Consider the following 26,328-nt stretch of genomic DNA (forward strand, 5'->3'; position numbering starts at 1 on the left):
TAAATTTGACTTGACTTGACTTGACTAAGACTTCTGCATCCAGAATGGCCACGCTGGACCTTCAAAGTCTGTAGGCTGTGCTGCTGCTGCACTTTTATTTGGGTTAAGCATTTTTTTACACTTACTCAGGTCACAATGGATTACTTGTGCTTAAGCAAACATTTTCCTGAAGCAAGCGTATGCTTTAAATACTGTGAATGTAAATACACTCTATGGACAAAAGTATTGGGACACCTGCTCATTCGTTGTTCCTTCTGAAATCTGAAAGGGAATTTAAAAAGAGTCTATTTTGTCGGAGTAACTGTCTCTACTGTCCTGGGAAGAAGACTTAGAAGAATTAGATTTTGGAGAAGCATTGCTGTGAGGATTTGATTGCATTCAGCAACAAGAGCTGAGCATAGAGAGGCCAGGATGTTGGACGATCACCACCCCACCTCATCATCCCCAACTCCCAAATTCATCTTATTGTAAAAGTATTGGATGGAGCACCACCATCCATCATGCTAGACGACACAGTTCTTCCTCTGCTTCACAGCTCAGTGCTGGGGGCTTTATACCCCTCTACTAGCCCACACCTGGCATTAGGCAGTTCCTATAGGTTCATGTTGTTTATCTACTCCGGAGAGTCCTATTGTATTAGCAGTACAGGGACTAGACAGGGACTAGCTGTGTGTGTGCATGTGCATCTGTGTCAGCAATGGGTGCAACCTAAAGTAGCTGAATGCATTCATTAGACGGAGTGTCCACAAACATTTGGACATATAGTGCATAGTGCATATCAGTGCTCAAAGATTAGCCTGTAGCCATGCTGGAGTCTCCAGCAGTCTCTATCTGTAGTCACTGATTCGATGTGTGATAATGGATCTGCTTACCTGCTCTTGGTCTCCCAGTCCTACTGATGTGTCTCGGGGGCCAGACACACACATTTATGGCCATTATCTAATGCAGTTAGTGGCTCTATCCACCACAAACACCCATAATTCTCTCTGCCTTAGTGTTTTACACTAACTGATGCTCTGACTGGCTGCCCTGTACTGTGCCTCATTCAAAAGGCAGCCCAGGCTGAAACACCCCTTATAGCATTAGCATGATTGGGCAGGTCTGATCTACTGCAGGACGAATAAGTGGATATACAGGGGCATGCAAAAGTTTGGGCAGCCCTGGTCAAAATATTTGCTTCTGTAAATAGTTGAGAAGAAGATACAGATTTAGTGATTTAGATATCAAGACTAAGCACCTCAAGAGGTTCCCCCACAGTTGAAAATTGAAGAACCCATAAAAGTTTCTCAAGGATCTTGTACTTTAAACAGAGCAGTGACTACAATGCAAACAAGCTGACATTCTTAAGGTCTAGACGTGTGTATCAGACATTTGGACCCACCGGTGGGTTTGGGGATTGTTACTTACAAAGACAGAAGACAAGATCCAGGCAGAAACACCCCTTATTACATTAGCATGATTGGACAGGTCTAATCTACTATAGGATAAATAGGTGGATATTTAGTGGCATGCAAAAATTTGGGCAGCCCTGGCCTGTAAAAGCAATTTGTAGGCCGCTGTTCCTGACCTCACACCAAACGACTTTTCAAGAGATTTCACTGTTGGAGAACAATTTTCAGTGTCGGAATAAAAACCTGTGAGTCATGGTAGAGTTTCAGCACGCTCCCATCATCTCGATCGGTTGTTGTAGGGTAGTCAGGTCTTTCTCTAGTCTTGACGTTCTGATAAAATCAACTGTGTTTAATATTATCATCACAAATTTTAGTCAGATTGTGATGTGGGCGTTGTGAATAACCAATAGAAAGTATGTAAGTGACGTCACAGGTGGCGCCCAACGACTGAGTGGCAGCGTTAGTGTTCAGTGTGAATGCTGCTAAAACACAACATGGGAAAGTGCTGTTGCGCGACTGACTGTACAAACAAAATTCAGCAGGAGTTCAGAGTTTCCTTTACAGACTGCTGAAAGCTCAAGAGAAGAGACACTAATGGATGGCTGCAATTCACAGAAACAACTAAAATCCAGGTGCCGAAACGTGTGTGAGCTCACTGAGTGGTGAATTCATGCTCTGAAAACATGCTCTGAGAGTTCAGCGACATGCTAAGCTCGATTAAAAGGGAAAGCAAGCAAACCTGGATGAGTCGGTCTACTAAATGAGCCTGAAACCAGTGGAAAACACTCTACAAAGACCGTTCACTCGACTCTGTGCTCTCAGATGTGAGGCTTTATCCTCTAAATGTGAGTCTCAGTTAGCTGGACGTTCCTGGTTAGACATCCATGTCCATGGACCGTGGGTTCTTTGGTAATGTGGATGTATCGCTGCAGAGTCCAGAGCCTTTCCCTTGAGCAGATAATTGCAGAGTCATTCCCTGCAGCCCTATTGCAGAATGTTTTGCCACTCAGTCTGACTAAAGGGGGCGTGGTCCAGCGGAAAGGTGATGTTAATGCATACTCTCTATAGGTGAGCTCTCTCCAGCACCAAGCAGGAAACACCTGGACGCCCCTTTTTCATTTACAAGGGTCGTGACCATATTCGGCAGTGTCTCTTTTTTCAGTTTGGGTCTACTGCTTCTGCTCCACTGTATAAGATCCTTGAGGAATGTTTGGGGGTTCTTCAGTTGGAAATTGTGGAGCTCCTTTAAGGAACGTTTTTTTCTTCTAAAAAACCTTTTCCTGAAGTTTCCTCAAAGCACCTTCAGAGGTTCCTCCACAGTTTAAATTAAAGAACCTCCAAACGTTCCTCAAAGATCATATACTTTTAACCGTGTCCCTACATCCAGTCTCCTACGGACAAAAACACTGTTTAAAATAATAGCCTTCCTTGATCTGTGTTACGGCTCTATGGCTTTGTGGTTGTGGCACTCAGATGGCCTAATCATATAAACCAGGTTTCCTTTCAAACGTTTGGCAAATGTTATGCACAATTCTGACATTTCTGCAGAAGAAATGCTAAACAAGTTGTGTTTCCTTCCGCTACAGTTATGTGAAGAAGTTTAGATGGCGTAGGCGTAGTCGACTATTATCAGGAGTGGCATCAAAACAAGCAGAATGAAGATTTAACTGTGACTTTACTTCCAGCAGAATCATCTTTACAGCTGTCTGCCATGTTTTTATGGCTGTGGTGTTGTTTGTAGCTCAGAGACGCCGAGCAAGACAAGCTCTAGCCTACCTAATGAGGGCTGAAATGTCCGTGCCACCCTGACGACGTCCACCATTCTCTGAATTCGGCATTTCTGAATGTGGAAAGCAACCTTTGGAAAGCTGTGTTTAATGATCTGACCTTTCATGGAGCCAGTCAGTTCTTCAGTCACCAGCCACCCGTGCCAACTGATAAGAGTATCATCTCATTTATGGCTTGATACGTCATCGTTTTAGCATTTTGTCTTTAGCGATATCCTAAGCATAAGCATAAGCTTTTTCCATTCAGGTAGCACGGAAGACGTTAAAAAGGTCAAAAGGTCAAAAGGTAACAGTAGGTCGTCCATAGAAGGGAGAACCATTGACCGGAAGAAGGCATGAGGTTGAGTAGCAGGGATGGTGGACAGTGAGGGTGCTAGCTAAAAGCTAACCCAGCCTACAATGTCTTCAGCTAGTGGACAACACACCACACTGAGCACACTGGCAATGCAACAGCAACACTATCCAGCACGACTCTGGAATAATTGGAACAACCACTGGCCTGTTCTTGTTACAGGGCTAAGCTACGCTAGGCTAGGATATGCTATGCTGTGTGACTGCAACAACAATCAAGCAATCAGAGCAGAGCTCATCAACACAGAAGAGCATAAAGTCATTCAGATGCAGTCTGCTGAGCCGTGTTTTGGACCAGAGCTACACCACAAAGCTAGCATAGCGAACAAGCAATGGAAGCCTATATACACTGATTAGCATTGAACAAAGCTGCAGGCCTACATCACACACCTGCCTCAAACTGTGCTGAGCTGTTTAGTAACATGGGCACAAGTCACACAGTCACGTCACATCGGTTCGGTAGTTTTCCCTAATGAACGCTGAAAGGTGACGTCAATGCATGCCCTCTATAGGTGAGCTATCTCCGGCACCAGGAAGGGGAAGCACCTGGACGCACCCCTATATATTTACAGGGGTCGTGACCATGATGGTATTCTGCAGTGTCTTTTTTTCGGGGTGGGTGGGCAGCTGTGGCCAAAAGCTGCTTCTGTTTCTGTTCCAATGTTCACCTCAGGAGCCTCATGTTCCCACCAGGAGCATGATGGGAAATTATCTGGAAAGGATTATTGATGTCTGAAATTTCAGAACCCCAGAAAATGCAGAAGAAGCATAAGATCTTTGAGGGACGTTTGGAGGTTCTTCGGTTTGAGACTGTGGAGGAAGCTCTTAAGGTGCTTTGAGGAGCCTTCAAGGAACCTTCTTCTAAAAAAAGGTTCCTCAAAGCACTGTAAGAGATTCCTCCACAGTTTTATACTGAAGAACCTCCAAAAGTTCCTCAAGGATCTCATACATTTTAACAGCAAACCTACATCCCGTCTTCTGAGCACCGGTGATCCCATTACAGACTACTCAACAACTCAGCCTGGTTTATGGCAGGAGTGTGACGGCTGACCTGCAGTGTGTTCTCGTTATCCTGTATGCTGTATGGGAATGTGGGTACAGACAGAGCAGCGTAGGCGTGAGATAAAAATGTATGGTGGTTTTTAAGGTTTTGCACTGCTAAACTTCTCCTGGGTTTTCCATTCAATCAGAGAAGAGACTGGAGAAAGACTCCCGCAGGCTCCGGATGGCCTCGGCTCTGACCCCTTCCTCACCAGCCGAGCGGAAGAAGGACTTGTCCCTCAGGCCAAACGCGCTGGACAGAGATGGAGACTTACTGTAGGAAAGAAAGGGAAATTCTGCATGTTGGACATATCACAGTTTCTTGTCTCTATGTTCTTACATACACTACATGGCCAAATGTTTGTGGACACCCGTTCTAATTAATGCATTTAGCTAATTTAAGATGCACCAGATGTAACAAATGCACATATACACACATACACAGCTTGTCTAGTCCCTGTAGAGAAGTACTGCCAATAGAATAGGACTCCCTGGAGCAGATAGAATATACATGAACCTATTGGCACCATGCTGCCTAATGCCAAGCGTGGGCTAGTAGAGGGGTATAAAGCCCCCCAGCATTGAGGAGCTGTGGAGCAATGGAAGAACTGTGGTCTCTGGAATGATGGATGGTGGTGCTCCATCCAATACTTTTGGATGAGTAGGGGATGATGAGGTGGGGTCAAATCTAACATTTTGACCTCACTGACGCTCTTGTTGCTGAATGCAATCAAAGCCTCACAGCAATGCTCCTCCACATTCTAGTAGGAAGTCTTCTTTCTTGGACAGTAGAGATTTTTACTCCAGCTAAAGCAGGATACTCTCTTTTGAATACTCTTGATTTTAGAAGAAACGATGAATGAGCAGGTGTCCAAATACTTTTGTCCATATAAAGGTAAAAAAGGTAAAGGTGCACATATTTGTCACTGTACAGTGTACAGCGAAATGTGTCCTCCGCATTTAACCCATCTGGTAGTGAACACACACTCAAACACACACGTGTTAGGGGCAGTGAGTACACACACACACCCAGAGCGGTGAGCAGCCAACTCCAGCACCCGGGGAGCAGAGAGGGTAAAGGGCCTTGCTCCAACAGTGGCAGTTTGCCGAGCCCGGGAATCGAACCCACAACCCTGTTATCAATATCCCGGCGCTCTAACCGCTGAACCACCACTGCCCCCCATAGTGTATAGTTGTCTAGTTTATGGCATATTACTGGTACCTGAAAGAAAATACACTTACTTAAGAGGTGGGTGGTCCTGGTCCTCTTTCTCCACTGCTGATTGCGGTTCCTCAGAAGCAGGTTGGCTGGAAACATGTTTCGGGCCCGATGCTGGAGGAGCCGGGTGCTCCACAGGACTCTGGCACTTGGTCAGAGGCTGGCATGTCACTGAGGGATCTGGAGACCTGGCCTGTGTCCGTGTTTTTGAATTCCGCCGCTTTGGAGGCAGAGGCTTGGCGGGCTGAATTTGTGGCTGTGGCTCCAGCGGGCCACTGCTGTCTTCCTCTGCAGGGCGAGGACGCTCTGCGATGAGAGCAGATGGGCCTCTGACTGGGGGATTGGGGCTAGCTGCCCCAGAAGAAGGCCGATGATTCGGAGATACTGATCCTTGGGGTTCCAAGCAGCCCCCTAAATTTTGTATGAAAAACACTGCGGCGTTAATACATGCATTCATGCACATGGCTGGGTGTTTCAGTGGGAAATCCCAAACGCTCTCATTCTGCCATTGGAAATTCACTGTCAGAGCATCAGGACACTCTATAGACATTAAAAGCCAGAGCGAAAAGGGGTCATATGAGATGCAAGAGGAGCAATAAAAAAGTGAGTACTTTTTTACGGTACTGCAGAACAACACTTTTCATGCAAAAGAAGCAGGGCAACGTGAAGGTGGCATGCTTTTTAGGGTTCCTCACGAAGGAATCCCATATGACAGTAGGTAAATGTGCTCATTGTGTTCCTAATACTAGGACTAGGGTCCCAACATTAGCTTCCTTAATACATAGACGTAGTATAGAGAACCTGAGTGTTGAGCCATGTTCACAAGAACCTGCTGCAATGTTAAAAATGAGTGTTATGGGGTGGTTGTAGGCTTGTGTGCAGCCAGAGATCTGCTTTTTGTCCCATTTGGCTGGGATGTAACCAGTAAGCCCATTCAAAAATTAACAGTGCTGGTTCTAGGGCTGTTAAATGGGCTGGCCAAGGTACATCTAGGGAGTCCAACCTCCATTCAAACTCCATTAACTCAAATATGGTCAGTATTAGTGAGCAAATCTGAATAACGTCACCAGAAATGATCCACAACACTCGCTCCCATTACTTAGCTATATTTATACTGGGATTACTGGAAATAAATGCATGTGAAAAAGACTAATCAACCAAATTGTGGCCAGTTTCAGTGCATTTCAGCTATAGCCAAACCCACTTCAGCTGCTCTTCTTCAGAGAAGGTAACGTGTAACGTGTAAGGGCAATAAACCTGTCCATCTTCAGAGATGGATCGTTCAGCTCTGGACATCCACGGACAGCAGGTGCACGCCATGTGCCGCAAACCACCTCCTACTGAGCGATACGTGGTCAGGCCAGGCTATGATGTTCAGACTGCCAGCTCAAATCCGGCAAAGCTCTTAACACTCGACGGCGAAAGTGATTCCTGTCGCTCCAAGCGAGACATATTTTGGTTGCCGTCGGTTTTGTCACGACTTAAACCTGCTCAGGTATAAGGTAGGTGTAAATATCTACTAGCTACTAGCGACTAGCAACTAGCTTGTACGTGCCCAGCGGTTTGTGTGGTGCAACCGGTTTTGATTGAGTGATGCATAAACCTGAACTACGTGTGAACTAATGCACAGGGCCCTGGTTGTCATCCCTCGCACCTAAAACCTGAAAGTAATTTACATTTACGGCATTTAGCAACGACATATAAAAGTGCTTCACTGTTCACTCAGGAAAAACCTCAGCTAATTTGAATAGACTAGAATTTAAAGATCCTCTAATCTTAGACTCTACTAAACACAAGTCAATATGGAGACCATAATACTCTTCTCTTCACCCAAGTCCTCTCAGAAGAGGAGGGTCTTCAGTCTGGGTTTGAAGACAGCGAGCGTTGGACTATGCTGTTCGGACACCCTGGGGAAGCTCGTTCCACCACTTCGGTGCAGGACAGTAAAAAGTCTGGACGCTCGTCTTCCCTGGATCTTAAAGGATGGCGGGTCGAGCCGAGCCGTGCTTGAAGCTGGAAGGGCTCTCGGTGCAGATCGGCTTTTGACCATCGCCATCAAGTACGGAGGGGCTGGCTGGTCCAGTCTTGGCTTTGTAGACCAGAGTCAGGGGTCTGAATCTGATGAGGGCAGCAGCTACAGCAGGAAGCCAGTGAAGAGAATTTAGTCTGTAGGTGCTGTTTCCCCTGTAATTCTGAGGTTCTGGTACATTTGCACAGCAGCATCTAAGTCCATTTTCATTGGACTTGTCATGCAGGATTGAAATAACTGACTTGCCGACACAGAACAGATGTATATTGCGATGGAAGCTTTATTGCCTGTGAGAAAGGAAGATATCACAAATGCACCGACACTTCAGCATGTGTCTGGGTAGTTTCGGACTTTCTATTGGTCTTCGAAGGTTGCAGATACTTGCTCGATCAGGCAAAGTCATATGATTTGAGTTAAAGCCCCTGTCTACTCTAATCTAGTTCCATGATTCTCTTCTAGCTATGACCTGTAGCTATGATGAGATTACTCTCAGGGCAGAGACAATTGGACTACATTTGTCCTATGCAACATCAGATCAGTCAAAGAACCAATCAGGACCACTGGCCCTGACATGGACTCTTGAAACTCAAAGACTCGGCTTTCCTGTGAGGAAGACGGGATGGAAACGGGACAGAGGTGGATGCGACGTTTGTTCGACGCAGAGTTGAACTGAGATGCAGGGTTATACAAGGGGTTTGAGGGCCAGGTTTAAGCTCTGTGTGCTAGCTTAAGCTCTGTGCTCAACATACACTCCTATGATGTCTTGTTATTCGCTAAAACCACATGGAGAGTCATTCTCCAGCTTGGAAATAATCCGTTCCACCTTAAAAGGCTGTTGCCTCGCTGTTTTAAGGTGGAATTTCAGCCTCATGCTGCGAGATCAGCATATGAATTCAGAGTCATGAATTATCACCAGTTTATTAAAACATGCAAAAACAAAAACGTCCAATCATTCTGCGGTCTGACACGCCCTTCCAGTTCTGAGCTGATTTTTGGAGCATTAAGCTACGATTTAACTGCATTATTATATAAATATATATTTAATAGATTTAGCTTTTTCTTTAGTATTAAAATACATTTTTTAATAGTTCAAACCAGTAGACAGGGGCTTTAAACTCCTTCAGGTAGAAACCATTCAGACTCTTAAAACTCTCTATTATACTCTATAATATACTCTTATTTTCTACAGTCATGTTTGTATCTTGTCTGATATATCGTATGATATAGCTTTCGATAGGAGCGCACAGCGTTTTGGACATATTGTGATTTACACAAGTACAGTACATTTACAATTATATCAAACATCTGCGTTTAGGATAGAAATGTACAACAATTTTAACCAAATAGTGTCATGCTTCTTTTGACAGAAGAGTACTACACTTGGGGACGACTGCGTTAGTATAAACCAAGGACACCAAAGTGTTAATATCCCGCTGAAGCCGAAGCTGAAGCCGTGTGTGGCATCAGGGTTCATTAAAAGACACAGACACACAGTATTATTCTCAACATCAACATACATTTTACAGCAAATATACTGTTTATCCCAGCCCCACATGCACTGGAAGGCTTACCCTCATGACTAAAGCATCAAGACGCGAAGGGGGGGGAGAGGAGGAAGGGGAGGAGCCTAACTGCTAGTCGAGGATAAGTCAAAAATACAAATTTTCAGCACTACAATCATGACTGTTATACCCGCCTGAGTGGCTCTGTGGCAAAAACAGTAAGTACATGTACATATTGCACTTCGACTGACGTAAATAAGGCAAACAATTCAAAGAATGGCAGTAAAAACACAAAGACGTCTTTCAGCAGTGTGAGAGTCTGCGCCCCTTCCGCTGTCGCCACAGTGACAAACTTACACACGGACCGTAACAGGGTCAAACGTGAGGATACAAATACAGGTACAGTGCCGCCTCTCAATTCTCCACCATTGTCTCGTGCTAATATGGCTTAGAACAGAACATCCAACAGTTTATTAAATATAGACTGTTTATTAAATCCCATAATTCATCTTGAGCATTTTTTTCTTAAATAGACTTTGTTTCCCTAACTCGATCATCAGGGACCACTCCGGTACAATCACCGCCGAACCTTCTAGCTGCCTTAAATGAAGGCGAGTCATGGAAATAAAGGGGGAAACTGTAAATCCTTTGGCTCACAGAAATAATACACGGGCTAACTATGATCTAACCTACAGTCTTAAAAATAAAGGTGCTACAAAGGGTTCTTTGAGTGATTCCACAGAAGAACCACTTTTGATTCCATAAAGAATCAAAGAAATGTGTGTGAAGAACAAGAAGTGATGTAGATGTTCTTTACTAATTTAGTTTTGTCCATTTTTTTTCCCCCTGTTTCTTCCAATTTAAAATGGACAATTAACCCAATTAGTTTGTGAACCCCCCAGCAGTGTTAATAGTCCTTGAGGAACATCTGGAGGTTCTTCAGTTTGAAACTGTGGAGGAACCATCAAGGAACCATTTTCTTCTAAAAACCTTTTCATCAAGGTTCCTCCACAGCTTCAAATTCAAGAACCTCCAAAAGTTCGTCATGGAGCTTTTATTTGTTACTAGGGCTGGGCGACATGGTAAAAATACTATATCACAATATTTAATACACAATATTTATCACAATACATCACTAAAAACATCATAAACAGTGATTTCTACTCAACATCTGCTGCTCTTCATCTAATTAACCCAGTCTAATTACATTGTTAGTAATGAAACCTGCAGCTGATCAGTGTTTAATAAACATTGAGAAACAGTCTCCTCCATATGCTTAGAAAAGCTTATTGTCATCACAATAACAAAACTGATCACAATACGATAAAATATCGTCAAATTGCCCAGCTCTACGAGTAACGGTGTAGCACTAGCTACAGCTATATGCTCCCAACACTCGGAGGGACATCAGGAAGGACATAGGCCTAGGCCTAGGAAGGCGCTAGGTTCTTAGCTCCACCGCACCAGCTTACCTGTGCCGGCCAGCGTCGCTTTTTTAAGAGTGATGAGAAAGACCACAGCCAATTGTGCTCTCTCAGGCTCTGGACGCTGATGGCAAAGTGGCATGGCTAGGGATTCGAACTAGCAAACTAGTGCACTAGACCGCTGAGCCACCTTCTGAGCCCATTCTTGACTAGTCTCTAGTTTCACGGTCATTCACACTGGTTCTTCTATAGCATCTCCCCAAGAAACCTTTGTAGCACCTCATTTTTTCCAAGTGTACTTAACACCGCCCCTAAATAGTCTACTACTTATCTACCTACCATGACATGCATTGCAATAATATCTGAAACACGTCCTTCCGCAGATAAAAACATCGGTCACAGAATGATACGAAAGGTTTGTGGAGAACCAGTGGAGACGAACGCGAGGTCACCACGAAGCTAGAACAGTCCACCGATGGTCCTGAAGTTCTACAGTACTCAAAAAACGGACACTACACTACACATAGGTTTCTACTACTACTCTGCAACGAATAACGTCTTATTACTACTGCTGACGATACTGATTACACACTCACAATGCCGTAAGCACTACTAATGTGTTCGATTATTATAATTCCGAATATTAATAACAGTGATGTCACCGAAAAAAGCACAGCATGTCCAGCTATCTCACCTTTCTGCACAATCGCCTGCCTCTGACGTGCTCATGCAAAACGAGAAAGAAGGTCAAATTAAAGTAAGTGTGTATGTATATCAATACACGTCTATTTATATCATCTCCACAATGGCCATACACACACACACACACACACACATACACACATACACGTACAGTACATATATACTGAACACACACAAGGTCAAACTGCTGACCGGATCGCAGTTTGAACGCCACTGATAATAAGGTAGACGCTGAAATGGAGACGAAACAGGGTGAACTCAGATAAATCAAGGCAGAATTGTACAGTACATAAGGGGTAAAAGCAACACCGGACTTTTTAGGCACACTCTGCTCGTAACAGCACGTGAAACAGCCCTGAAGAAAACAACCGCTTTACAGAGAAACACAAGCAACCATCACAAGCGCACAGCTAAAGTACAGGTTGACACTGCATAGGGGAAAAACACAGTCCAGGCTTTTCTCTCGGATTCTCTGAGAGAAGAGAGACCGCCTCCTCCCCTTCACCCCACCCCACCCCACTCCACTCCACTCCTCTCCACTCCACCACCGCCCACGGCTCATTTCGCTGTCTGAACGTCTGCTTTTAGTGCTCAGCTCGTGGAGAGTGCCATCAGTTTGGCCTCTCTCTGGCCCCTCAGTTTGCCTGGACCGGTTTTGGGCCTACTGCAACGCCATTACAGTCAAGAATGTACTGCAAACAACCTTGAGGAGGGGGCTTCTGCGGCGGGGTCTTTTTCAGGTCTGTTATGGCTTCCTTCTGAGCGGTACTCTGAAAAAAACAACACACATAACAACACCAGTAGTAATGATACTGGACATACACAGTGGTACTGGTAATAACCCTCCATATTCACCGTCAAAATGTACGTCAATATGTTATTTTTTACTCTGGAGGCTGAAGATCTCATCAGAACAGATAAAGCAGTAAAAAGGAGAAACAAGAGCTTCTCATTCTGAAGAAATAAAGCAGTGAGATCTTGTCGGTGAGCTAGTCTGAAGAACAGAGCTCGGTTCCTCCAGGTTCCTCCTGGACGCCCCCCAGTCCAGCCAGCACAGCGTGGAGGATGTGTTCAACTCCATCAGCAGCAGCAACAGCAGCAGCAGCAGCTCACCTGATTTACCATCATTAAGCCCTGATTTACCACCAAACCAGGTGCTGATCTGAGGAGAACTCTAAATAATACTAGACTCCATGAGAGAGGAGAACTTTGAGAGATGTTCTAATGATGAACACAGTGATGGAGAACCACCTCCACTTTCTGTAGGAGTGTTATTATTAGTGTTTATTCTAATATCAGTGTTTTGCTGAGCTTTTTCATTCATTTAATAGATATTGACATATATATATATATATATATATATATATATATATATATATATATATATATATATATATAAATGCCTCTAAAAACTAGTCATAGGTCTTGGTGGCCTCCTTCACTAGTCACCATCTCATGGGCATGTGGCATATTCCTTCCATTTCTTATTGATGAATTTAACTGCTTTACCAGGGGCTGTTTAGTGTTCACATGGATCCTCTGACCTCAGTAACTCTTCAATAACCTTTTCTCAGAGATGCGTAGACTGTTCTTTTGACCTCATGGTGTATTGCATAGCCGGAAATACTGATTAACCAGTGACTGGACCACATACTACAATCACTTGAGATACATCTACTGCACCTGGGTGATCTTCATTTCACTAATTGTGAGACTACTAGCACCATCTGCCTGGACCTCTGTGGAATTTGGTCAATTACTTTAAAGGTGGCTTTATCACTATACTGTAAAACCTGATGAGTCATCTGAACTCAAGTGGTTTAGGAAAACCGATTGCCTTAAAGTTTAAATAACACCCTGAACTGAGTACAAGCAATGCACTTGAACCCCTTAAAAAGCCTATGATCTGCCAGTGCTATTTAAAAAATGATATCGCCAATGATATCTTCCCAACTAGAGGTCTTTCCAACTAGATTGCAGGGGTGGTATTCAGGGGCCATAGTCCAGCACAGTTTTCTGATTTCCCTGCTCTAACAGACCTACTAAACCGATTAACTGGTGAGTTGAATCAGGAGCCAAATGCTGATGGTGTAATTCTGGACACTGTCCACTTAATGTTGCCACACTCAGCAGCAGAGAAGGTAGTAATTTGCTTTCATATGCCGTCAACAGTGAGGCCAGGCAGCTGCACCATGATATAGATTGCAACTGGCTGCATAGGGGAATGTAGCCTAGGGGGGATGACTACAGGACAGAGGGGGAAAGACACACCCAGTATGCAGAGATAGTGCCAGTAGACAATGAAAAAGGTGAGTTTTACTCATCAGGGTACTGATCAGATACTGCCCAAACATTAGGCCCACCCTAACGGTCACCATATTTAACTGAAACGCCACAGCTGACTCAGTCAGTCCAACTCAACTGAGGAAATTCACCGTAACTCAGAATATGCCAAAAGTTGATCTTACTGTCATGCCTGCCCTTGTTATCATGTCTGCCTTTGTGTAGTGTTGCCATGTGCTCGCTAGCACACTCTGTTTGTCAGTCCTAGCCACGCCTGTCCGTTAGTGTTTCCACCAGTGTCTCCTTGGTAGCCACGCCCCCTTGTTAGTCCCAGGTGTTCCTTGTTAGTCTTTGTGTAAGTACCCCTTTTGTTTTGGCCTTCCGTTGTTCTGTTCATGTCCATGTCGAGGTGTATGTCTATGTCGGTTTCACGGTTTGTTGATTTGGCCTGTTTAAGGGATTCTTGTGTTGTTTTTTTTATTGGATAAGCTTTGTGCTTGTTTGGTTTGTTTTGTGTATTAAATATATCCAGCGAGTACGTCCGCCTCTGTCTCGTGACAAACCGTGACACTTATGTCTATCTCAATTATTAATTTTTTTGAGTTAGTTTGACTTAATCAACTTAAGTGACCCTAAGTTATGTCAACTTAATTCATTTATATAAAAACATTTGATTTTACAGTGTAACTGACATTACTTTGTAATATATAATGTTATATTACCTTATAATAATATTATAATAATGTATAATAATTATAATAATATTTTAAAAAGCCAAATTATGTTGACCATAATTACATTTATAAAAGCAATAAAAAAGTATAGCATCCAAGGAGGTAAATATTTTTTATAGGTACTGTAATGTGTCTGTGTATGTGTATGTCTAGAATGATGCAAGGATCTGTAAAAGATTCCTACACGATAGATAAATCTGTAAAACACTAAGAACCAACTTAATGTTATGGCTAAAACTACTATCCACAAAGCATTCATTTTTACAACTGAACTTGGGCTGGAATTAGCCTGATGAAGGTTCTAATGTGGCCCACCACATACATTTGCAACCCACATTCCCAACAGGGTCCACAGGCGTGCACAGACGATCAGAGAGAGTTGTGATTGGTGAGAAAGTGGGCGGGCCACTAGCAGATGCTGATGATGGTGATGTGCTGTGTGAGTGTGTGTGTGTGTGTACCTGTGTTGGCTGAATTGTAGTCGGTCTCTGAGGATTCTGAGCCATAGCCTGGTTCATTTTGGCTAGAACCATTTCAGCAATAAGCTGCCTGTCCTCTGCCTGGTGATCTCCTACCAGGGGCATCGATGAGCCCACCACCTGATCAGAAAAACAAGCGGCGCAGTTCAGCACAAGCCCTTCAAGCAGAAAAATGGTCACCATCACTGAAAGATGTCTTGTTCATTCTTTAAGTGCAATGCTAAAATGAATACTTCTACTATTAATAATCTGAATATTTATAAATTAATAATTTCAGATTTTATTTGAATAAAATTCAGATTTTTACTTTCTGGACCTGGATTTTCCATCTCTAAGCTTGGCTGCGGCAGAGCTGCCCAGGCAGTTGGGGCGGATTTTTAGACCCATACACCTAGATGCTGCATTGGCCGCTGGATCATGCATCAACATAGCCGCCATATCGACCCAGGCAGCTTCTCATATTCCTCATTATCTGATTGTACTGGAAAAAGATGCGTAATTCTTGTGCATCCTGGGGCTCAACAAAGCATCGTACAGTCCGAACCAGATCTCAGGAAATGACCTGAACAACTGTTTTTGGTTGTATTTGACCATTCTAACATTACATTGAGAGCTATATAGTACTATGTTATTATGCTACTTATATTATATGTCAGGCCATAGATACCACGCTCTCCCCTGGGGCAATTCCAGGACTGCCTGTACGTTTATACTCCCCAAACATTAGGCCCAGCTTAAAGGTCACCATATTTAATTGAAACACCACAGTTGACTCAGTCAGTCCAACTCAACTGAGGAAATTCACCGTAACCCAAAATAAGCCAAAAGTTGATCTTATGTCTTTCACAATTATTAATTTTTTCGAGTTAGTTTGACTTCATTTTAAGTTCATATTAATCATATTAAGTTACCCCAAGTTATGTTAACTTAATTTATTCAATAAGTAGTGCAGTTAGATTTTACAGTATAATTAACATTACTTTATAATATATAATATTATATTACCTTATAATAATATTTAAATTATTAAATTACATATTATATTTACATATTATAAAAGCAATAAAAAAGGATAGCATCCAAGGGGAGTTTTTTTTTTAATATTAAAATATTATTTTAAAAAGCCAAATTATATTGACCATAATTATTTATGGTCTACTATTCATACTGTACTATATTTTACAACAAATTAAAAGAAAAATATATAAAAACTGTCACTGGGCTTCTCTCAGCCTCATCATTACTCCTGAGTCTATGAGCCCACTATCTAGGCCCTGCCATGGTGTGTCTGCTCCAAGCCCTCTTTCTCTCTCACAAGGACTGCTCCTTAAATACATCCCCTTCCCTGGAAGATACCATATCAAGGGCTGACCAATTAGAGAAGCATTACAATCCGTACATTTACAGTCTTTAACTCATCCAATTAATTAAAATTTTTCTGTACATATTTCTTACTCATCGGTAAAGGTGCATCTCGTTAAATCGTACACTTGTCTTTGTCTGTAACTCTCAGTCCTGGAGTGTATCGGTATCCTTTCACTGCTATAATGAATACAGAAAGCAGACCGGCTGCCAGTGTCTCACGATTTCACGCATATTTGCTGATTTTGTTACATTAATAAATTATTAGAACTTAAAGATGCACTAATATAAGTATTTCTAAAGTGTATGAGCTGTGACGTAGATAGAAAAGGCCATTTCCACAATACCTTACATGAAGTGGTGGCTCAGCAGTGGTCAGAGCACCGGGCTATTGGTGACAAGGTTGTGGGCTCTATATACCCAGGCTCAGCAGACTGCCACTGTTTGGCCCTAGAGCAAGGCCCTTAACCCTCTCCACTCCTTGGGCATTGGCTGCCCAATGCTCCGGGCATGTGTGCTCACTGTCCACTGTGTGTGTTTGCTCACTAGTGTGTAGATGTGTGTTTGCTGCATGGGGTTGAAGTCACTGCATGTGGGTTCAACACAAATGGTGAATGTGCATTTGCCTAAAATCCTATAGGGATTTTCCACATGTATTGACCAATCAAAATCCATGCTGGACAAACATAAGGGTTTATAATATTCTAATATATATTCCACGTAGATCAACATTATCGTGCTCCTCCATTTACTTGTATTTGTTTACAGGTCAGTTATGCCTGGACCAATATGGCGGACGCGTTGACGTATGGCAGCAATGGCCCGAAGCGCCATCTGCGGCCTCTAGCTATATACAGTATGCCCAAGCAGTTGGAACAGAATCCCGTGGTGGATTTTGACTTTCTGGACCCTGAATTGTCCATCTCTGATTAAACTCACATCAGTAATGTAGTCTTTCCCATCCTTGCCATGAATGGCTTTGACTGCGCAAATATCAAGGCCTCCAAACAGCTCGCTGCAGGTGTCCACCCAAAGCTTGTACCTACAAAACAGAGTCCATACAAGTACTGTTAAAGACCTTGTTTAAACTGCTCAGACCATTTTAAGACATTCAGACTTCAGAAACTCCTTTTTAATCATTATTCAGCTCAGTTCTGCTCTCTGCAATCCAGAAGATAATCTCTCTGATCATCAGAAATAGAGAAACCAGTGGAACAGAAAGGCTCTCTGTAATCGTCAGGGCTCTCTTCAGGGCTCTTTGTAATGAGAGGAACCTTTAACAAACTAAAAAGGAACAGAGACAGCTCTAATTAGCTCTAATTAACTATCTTGGCTTGCTCAGTGTATCCCAGAAGGAGACACATTTACATGATGTCATGCAAAGCCCTTAGCCTCATAGACAGTCCCTAAAGTCCAAGGGTTTGTCCCCTTTATCTATTGTATTTTCTAAAATCAAGGGTATTATTATGTAGTTTGTCCCCTCTTCGCTGCAGAACCAGCCTCCAATCTTCTGGAAAGGCCTTAGATTATATATTGGAACACTGCTGTGAGGATTTGATTGTATTCAGGCTTATGAGATCACAAGTGTGGTCAGGTTCTGGTAAAGGATGATGGGTTCTACCACTCCAACACAGCCCAAAGTAGTGGATGGAGCTCCACCATGCCAGAGAATGCAGCTCCACTGCCCAGGCCTGGGGAGCTGGATACCCCTCTAGCCCATGCCTGCACAGCCACTTGCACAGCTTTCCTACAGAGCTGTGGGTATGCACTTTAAGTTGAACACCTGTGTCAACGAGGGGGCACCTGAAAGTAGCCGAGTGTCCGGATACTTTTGGACATAAATTGTATGCAATGATCTGAGGTCCTTCTTTCTGATTATTTCTTACCTATCTGTCATGGCCACTTGTTCCAGCATGGCAGTGCCTGTATTGGACTTCCAGTTGCCTGAGATGGAGGTTCTCCTAAAAGACAGAGATGGTTCATGAGCTAGATTGATCTCATCGTCAGGACATGTCCAGGATCTCTGAGCAGCCGCAGTTCTACTCACATGTAAGCTTTGTAATCGTTGCCAATTTTCTGAATCCTGATGTCGTACTTGGAATCGATGAAAGGCTCGGATGTTGTGTAGGTCTGTGTGAGAGCGACCACGCTCGCTATGTCCTGGAACTTTGTGTGATTGTCAACTTTCACCTTAGAAGATGGATTAAAAATAATATTTCAGTTATTTATTTTACTAATAAATACTGCATCATTTTACATGGCAGTATTTCTTCAGTTGTTGCATTTTATTTAATGTAAATATTATAAACCAGAAACAGTTAACAATAAAAAATAATTAAAAAATAAATAAATATATAAACAAAGAACACTACTACTAAACAAATAATTACAATGACAACAAGTAAAAACAATAATACCACTTATTATTATTATTATTATTATTATTTTTATTATTATTATTATTATTATTATTATGCACTTTATTAAATTATTGGTTATTGCATGTCTTAAATAATATAAATAAGAAACAGTTGTTAACAGTTGTTAAATGTACATGCAGTATATTAAATAATAATAATAATAATAATAATAATAAAAATAATTATCACTTGAAAAAAAACAGTGGGTATTCCATTGTTTGCAGTCTATTTATACCACCCAAAATCTATCAGAAACCTTTATTATTATTATTATTGTTGTTATTGTTGTTGTTGTTGTTGATGATGTGCATTTGTTTATTAATTGTTTTTCATTATTGGTTGTTGCATTTTCAACACATTTAATGTAAACAATATAAACCAGTTGTTAAATAAATAAATAAATACACACTTTTTTTGGGGGGGGGGGGATTTTCCATTTTTAATAAACATTTGGTATTGCATTGTTTGCAGTCCATGTAAAATACTCAAAATCAATCAGTTATTATTAATATTATTATTATTAAATTATTGCTTTGTATTTTCAACTTGTTTAATATACGCACTATCAATCAGAAATATTATTATTATTATTATTATTATTATTAATATTATTATTATTGTTGTTGTTGTTGTTGTGCAGATGATTCATTATTGGTTTGTTTGTTTAATAATTGTTTATAAATTTTTGGTTGTTGCATTTTCAATACATTTAAACATAAACAATATCAATCAGAAACAGTTATGATAATAACAGGTTATTGGTAGTATTAATACATCACTGGTTTGCATCATCCCTTTATTGCTCATGTGTACTACTCTGTTTCATAGGAACCGTGCTGGAACTCAAGCTTACCTTCCCCACACCAGAGTGAGCATGTCCAATTTTCACCACAACAGGGAACGTTGGCATGGTTACCTGAACAGCAAATAAAGAAGGGCTTATTTATGGTTTCCGCTAATCGTTCTGTCCTTTGTGTAATTGCAGCAGTGCTGAGGTCAGGATTTCATCTTCTTTATAGCACTGACAGCTTTGGAAGCACAGCTACATAGAACAGGGTTCTCCAAATCAGGGTCAGCACCGCTCTGTGTCCCCACTCAAACACACCTGGATCAAACTGTCTGCTAACTACTGGGTGTACTGGGTGTGTATGAGCAGGGAAAATGCCAGACCATGCTGGGCACTGGTCATCCGGGAGTGGATTTGTAGATCCCTGACATAGGAGAACCTCTTTAGGTTCGCTAAAGAACCTCAAAGCATTTAGGAACCTTTCTTTAGAAAAGCACCTGTGAAGATCTCTCACCATCTCTTTGTAGTTTGGATAGAAGGTCTGTTCAATCAGAGGGAACTTTTCGGGTCCAAGTCTCCTGTGCGTGCTGATCAGCTGAGCAAACTGCAGACCACAACAAACGAAGCGGATTATGAGGCTACAGCATGAACTCACTGTGCTGTGAATGTACAGAACTATATAGAGTGTACATACACTATTTGGACAAAAGTATTGGGACACATGCACATTCATCCTCATCCCAACTCCCCAGCTCATCCCAAAATGGGATGGAGCACCACCATCCATCATTCCAGAGAACACCGTTCTTTCACTGCTCCACAGCTCAATGCTGGGGGGCTGTTTACCCCTCTACTAGCCCACGCCTGGCATTAGGCAGCCAATAGGTTCATGTTTATTTATCTGCTCCAGAGAGTCTTGGCATTCTATTGGCAGCACTTTAGGGACTAGAGGGACTAGAGATAAGCTGTGTGTGTGCATTTGCACATGTGTGTAGCTGAATGCATTCATTAGAAGGGGTGTCCACAAACATTTGGACAGACAGTGTATGCATGTATTGGACCCGGTTTCACAGATCATATGCATTTGAGTGTGTGTATACTGGTCTATGTAAAGTGGCAGCACTGCAAATGTGGCACGCAGTATGCAAGGATGCAAGGATTACACTGTCTGTGTACTGTCCTTCTGAGTGTGCTTGACTTTGCTCTACTTTCCAACTCCAGTTTCCAGTTTCCCACTGTTGGCAGGATATATTTGGTTGGCAGGCTACAATGTAGCAGTTCAATACACTCAATGACTCACTTCGACCCAGCCGTTAGACGTCATCTAACAATTTAATATCCCTCCAATAATTTAACGGTTTTCTTTTTTAGGACATTTTGTAACTTTTTACATTTTAAAACTATGTTAAGAATTTAAGAGACATTTTAAGGGTATCTAATCTATCTAATCTAATTACAACAAATAATAAAATTATAAAAAATGATCCAATCAAAAGCTCTGCTCCTCCGTTCATTACTGCATGTTCCTCCACTTCCACTGTTTGGTTTTGTAAAGTGCTTTTCATGTCAACTCACCGCCCACGGTTTGTCACAGAGGTTGTAGATGGACTCCAGAGAGTTGATACTGGGGGTGCCTGCGTACTGCAGGCCGATAATCAGGTTGCGGAAATCTGCATTTTCAGTCATGCTGAAGGCGTGTTGACGGATGAGGACGAAATCAGGCTTGAAGGACCTGTGAAGGCATTCGGGCACTCTGGTTAGAGAACTCATGTTCAGGTTCAGAGGAGGATTCACTAAATGTCCTGTTAAACTCTACATGTCTGCTGGTTTTCTTGGTCTGTGAGTAGTGATGCTACTTGGGAAGTCTCAGTGGTAACAGTTGGGTATTTCCTGAACCACTAGACTGCCGGCGTGTGACTGTGGGGGATATTACATATCACACATCAGGACGTTCTATCAGGATTCATGTTTGTAATTGAGGTGTGTGAGTGTGAGGGTACAGTAGCATGTGGCTGAGTATAAGCAATATTAAGTGCAAATGGAAACCCGTTAGTACTCATATTTACAAATTTAATAGAATAATGGCTTCTGTAATAGGTTTTTCTATTTGAATATGTCGGCTTGACCATTACATGGTGTGAGCATTTGATGGCAAATGACTATAAGAAACCCCTTCAACCCTATAGGCTTATTATTATTTTGATTATTTACTATTTTTTTATTTTATGAATTCTTCAGTTTTTACTATGATTGATTTAGTATCCACTATAAATTATTCAGTACCTACTACAAATGATTCAGTTTCTACTACAAATGATTCAGTTTCCACTACGCATTATTCAGAGTCTGCTGTGTATTATTCAGTATCCACTATGTATTTTTCAGGATCCACTATGAATTATTCAGAATCCACTATGAATTACTCAGTTTCCACTACGCATTATTCAGAGTCTGCTGTGTATTATTCAGTATCCACTATGTATTTTTCAGCATCCACTATGAATTATTCAGAATCCACTATGCATTATTCATAGTCCGCTGTGTATTATTCAGGATCCACTATGAATTATTCAGAGTCTGCTGTGTATTATTCAGTATCCACTATGTATTTTTCAGGATCCACTATGAATTATTCAGAATCCACTATGCATTATTCAGAGTCTGCTGTGTATTATTCAGTATCCACTATGTATATTTCGGGATCCACTATGAATTATTCAGAATCCACTATGCATTATTCACAGTCCGCTGTGTATTATTCACAGTCCGCTGTGTATTATTCAGCATCCACTGTGTTTTTCAGGATCCACTGTATATTACTCAGAATCCACTATGAATTATTCAGTATCCACTATGTACATTTCAGGATCCACTATGTATTTTTCAGGATCCACTGTGTATTATTCAGAATCCACTATGTATTATTCAGAATTCACTATGTATAATTCAGAGTCTGCTGTGTATTAGTCAGTATCCACTATGTATTTTTCAGGATCCACTATGAATTATTCAGAATCCACTATGAATTATTCAGTATCCACTATGTACATTTCAGGATCCACTATGTATTTTTCAGGATCCACTGTGTATTATTCAGAATCCACTATGAATTATTCAGTATGTATTATAAATGATTCAGTATGATTGCAGAATCCATTATGTGTTATTCAGAGTCCACTGTGTATTATTTAGTATGTACCATAAATTATTAGGTATTCAGTATTATTTATTCAGAAACCATTACGTATTGTTCAGAAACCACTCTGCATTGTTCAATATCTACTATGAATCACTCAGTTTCCACTAAGATTTATGCAGTATCTACTATCTATGTATTAAAATCTACTTAGAATTATTTGGTATTTACTATGTATTAGTCAGTATCTACTACATATTAGTCAGTATCCACTACACATTCTTCAGCATCTACATATATTATGAGTTATTCACTGTGTAGTGTGAATTATTTTGTATCCACTATGATGTATTCAATATGCACTAAGAATTATTCAGTAAGCACTATGCATTGTTCAATATGTACTATGACTTTTTTGGTATCTACTATAAATTATTCAGTATGTCCCATGAATTATGAGAAGTATTGAAGTTTCAGGGGTTACATTACATTAAATTACATTATATTACATTTTAAAAATATAAATTCATAGTTTCTGAGATTTCATATGACAGTAACAACCTAATGGTTCCACCAGGTCTTATATGTCATTGAAGTCCCAAATTCAGACCAGACCTCCGGATTCCAATTGCAAAAAGTACAGCCACTGCTCTTCTGCTTCTAATACTGCACTGCTCCATTCAGCCACGTGTGTTAGAACTCTAATCAGCCAGGACATCTTTCACAGCTTTTGAATTGTGGAGTTAGCAGATAACCTCCACTGCTGTCCACAGGGGGATCTTTTTCAGGATGTGCTTGGTTTAGCCTGTGAGGCTTCCAGTCATTAAGCCCAACACAAATAGAATGCAGCAGACAGGCAGCTTCAACGGGACAGCTGCAGACTCAGACTAATGCAGGGGCTGAGTAATTGGACAGGCTCAGTCTGGCATCTAGCCTAACTCGCACCTGGATGTACAAACAAATCACATACTAGAGATGGCCCAGCTCAGACAAGCACCAAACAAATGCACTCATATCCACTTTATTGGAAACACCTCGGCTACCTTTGCTTTCCACTCACTGTCTACTTCATGAGGGCCACTTACCTTATCCTGTACGTCTACAATACTGTATACAGTGTGGAGAAAATGAGGGCAACCCATGAACATCTTTGTATTTTATAACATATTTAAACATCTGGACATAAGCTAGTGAAGATCACCATGGCCAGATCGAAAGAGCTCTCTAAGGCCTTCAGAAAGAAGTCTGGGAATAGACTTAAAAGGATAATCTCTTCACTTGTATGTGTTTAGTTTTATTACCTGTGTTTTAGATCTACAATTACAGACTGTAGCCCATCTGTTGCTACACAATGTGCTAGTTGGCCTCTACCCCTTTTATCACTGGTCAGTTTTTGACCACTAGGCCCAGATTTTATGTGGGTGGTGGACAATTCTCAGCACAGCTGTGTAGTGCTGGTACAAGTGACATCAGCGACGGTGGTGTTGCCAGGGGTCCAACACCCAAAGATCCAGCCAAGAGCAGCTCTCTAACTGCATCCCAGTAAGGCAGATCTACAATGAAGGGGTTTTCCAATAAAGTGGCCAGGGAGTGGCCATGAAATTGTGTATGTCTGTGTAGACTTACCTCACGACTCTAGTTCCATTCCTAAGGACTTGCATAGCCACATTACAGGTCCCATTGGCATGGGACACCACATTCAGGTCACGAAACTCAGCCTTGAATAGAAATGAAGGAATACATCAATAAATCAATACAACCAATAAAGACTGGATGACTTGCATCATTAACCTGTTCCAAAACCCACCTGCTCCACTTTGATGTCGTAATCTCCCTGCAGCTTCTTCCCTCTGAATATCTTGGCCCTATAGAACATAAAAAAACAATATTCATGAGTGTAAGCTATCACATATTTAAAGGAACTGTTCAGTCAGAAAAGGCTAATGTTGCTATTAATAGGACTAAAGACAACCATGTTGTCAAATTTGCAACCAGAGTCTGTGCAGTAAAACCCAAGGCAGAGCCAGACTTGCCCGATCATTTGGTAGACCCGCCCCCTTCTCCAAGACCAAGCGTGTCTAAGACCGTCTTCACTGAGCTTCCAGCGCAGAAGCAGAGCAGATTTCCCCCTGGATTCAGGGTTTGTCTGATAAGTGGACGCTCCAACAGTAAAAGTGCAGGTCATGTAAGTTCCACTGCAGCTCAGCTCCTCCATGTAATGAACAGAAAGGGTGCCAGGCAGGTCCTACAGATGACCGGACTCTTCCAGCCAAGGCTGTCAATCACTTCATTCCTAAGTATAGCCCCGCCTTCTTACAATAGAGCAGAATAAGGCTTAAAACTGATTTTTGGGGGAAAATAAAAAAAAGTCCTATCTAGGCCCCATGTGTAGTGTACAACCCAGATAAGGCCCATGTTTAACCCCTCCTAGTCCCATCACCTACCCTGGAGGGCATCCATATGAGGGGCCAACGTGTAACCCAAGGACAAAACATGCTGGTACCCAGTTGGGCTACCCATACAGGCCTTGCATGGACATGTTAGCTGGGCAGTGATATAAGCGCCCCCTCATGGACATTGGTACATGTGCATTTGTTGACAAGCTCTAAGATGATACAGAAGCGGCATCTGAAGGTAGAGAAGCATGTGGACTGAGGCGGTAGAGTCATTTTACAGGACTTTACACTAATATGACTCGGGTTATGCAGTGTTATGCAGTTCTACAGACATAAGACAGAGATGGTGTTGTCCTCATTTCCGTGGAGCATTTCCGTGGAGCATCAACATGATTCTGAAGCTGCAAATTGGTCAAATCTTGCTTTAACTGACAGCAGGTGCATGTTTTAAATGATTCAATCAAATGCTAATAATTGGGGGATCAGGTAACAGATGTGCTTCAACTGAAAGAGCCTAATAAGTGAAAATGAGATGAAAGAGTGTCTGTTCTCTCAGTGGGGATGCACCTGTTATCTGACCATCTCATTATAAGCAATTGATGGTGTACCCAATCCGCAGCTGATACCTGTTCATCCAGCGGTATCTGTATACGGCCTACTCTGGCATCTTGTTATCAGCATCTCAATCCATCTAGAGGGCAGGTGGCACATGTCTGTTTGTTTACGTCGGCCCCGCCTGCCATCCGTCAGATTGCTTCAGATGACGGCAGACTGGCAGGAAGTAAAGATGAATTATTCATATTAGCCCTCCCTCCGCGCTCCCGCTCCTGAGCCGAGCGGGCGGACGACCGTGACTCACCACGGTGAGATCAAAGCGGGAGAAAATAAATGCATGCAGGCCTGAACGCTCCGCCTGTCCCTTCACTCCGAATGATGAGCGCAGCCAAAGAGAAACAGATCATCGTGACTGAGCCTGAATTCACTTAGGTAATGGGTGGCCCACAAGTGATGGAGACATGCCAGTACCGTCATAACGGAACCGACCATAAGAGAGATTTGTGTTTGTTGTGGAATTTAATGCTTGTGAGCACACGCTGTGCTCCTATAGAGATGTTTTTCCTTGCTGTACAGACTGGAACCATTACACCACTGCAGATCTGTTCAAGTGTGAGACACAGCAAGGCTCCCTACCACCCCACGCTGTTCATGAGATGATGATAAACGCAGAGAGCTAGAGGGAGTGGAGGCCTGCGTTGATTGCAAGCATGCTATGCGTATGGGTCGA

General features: G+C 42.1%; 1 protein-coding gene across 1 annotated transcript in view; it reads right to left on the reverse strand.

The window, feature by feature from the left end:
• Nucleotides 1-4,462: 4,462 nt before the first annotated feature.
• Nucleotides 4,463-26,328, reverse strand: part of syn2a (synapsin IIa) — a 40,482-nt gene continuing 18,616 nt past the window's right edge. The window contains exons 2-13 of the mRNA XM_072696839.1: nt 24,455-24,512; nt 24,274-24,365; nt 21,087-21,243; nt 20,026-20,115; nt 19,578-19,640; nt 18,352-18,494; nt 18,191-18,265; nt 17,244-17,346; nt 14,925-15,062; nt 12,150-12,216; nt 5,813-6,200; nt 4,463-4,844 (exon numbers count right to left, since the gene is read on the reverse strand). Coding sequence (XP_072552940.1) covers nt 4,712-4,844; nt 5,813-6,200; nt 12,150-12,216; nt 14,925-15,062; nt 17,244-17,346; nt 18,191-18,265; nt 18,352-18,494; nt 19,578-19,640; nt 20,026-20,115; nt 21,087-21,243; nt 24,274-24,365; nt 24,455-24,512 — 1,507 coding nt within the window. The 3' untranslated portion in view covers nt 4,463-4,711. The remainder of the gene's footprint in view (nt 4,845-5,812; nt 6,201-12,149; nt 12,217-14,924; nt 15,063-17,243; nt 17,347-18,190; nt 18,266-18,351; nt 18,495-19,577; nt 19,641-20,025; nt 20,116-21,086; nt 21,244-24,273; nt 24,366-24,454; nt 24,513-26,328) is intronic.

This window comes from Salminus brasiliensis, chromosome 14 (assembly GCF_030463535.1).
Source record: "Salminus brasiliensis chromosome 14, fSalBra1.hap2, whole genome shotgun sequence".
NCBI lineage: Eukaryota > Metazoa > Chordata > Actinopteri > Characiformes > Bryconidae > Salminus > Salminus brasiliensis.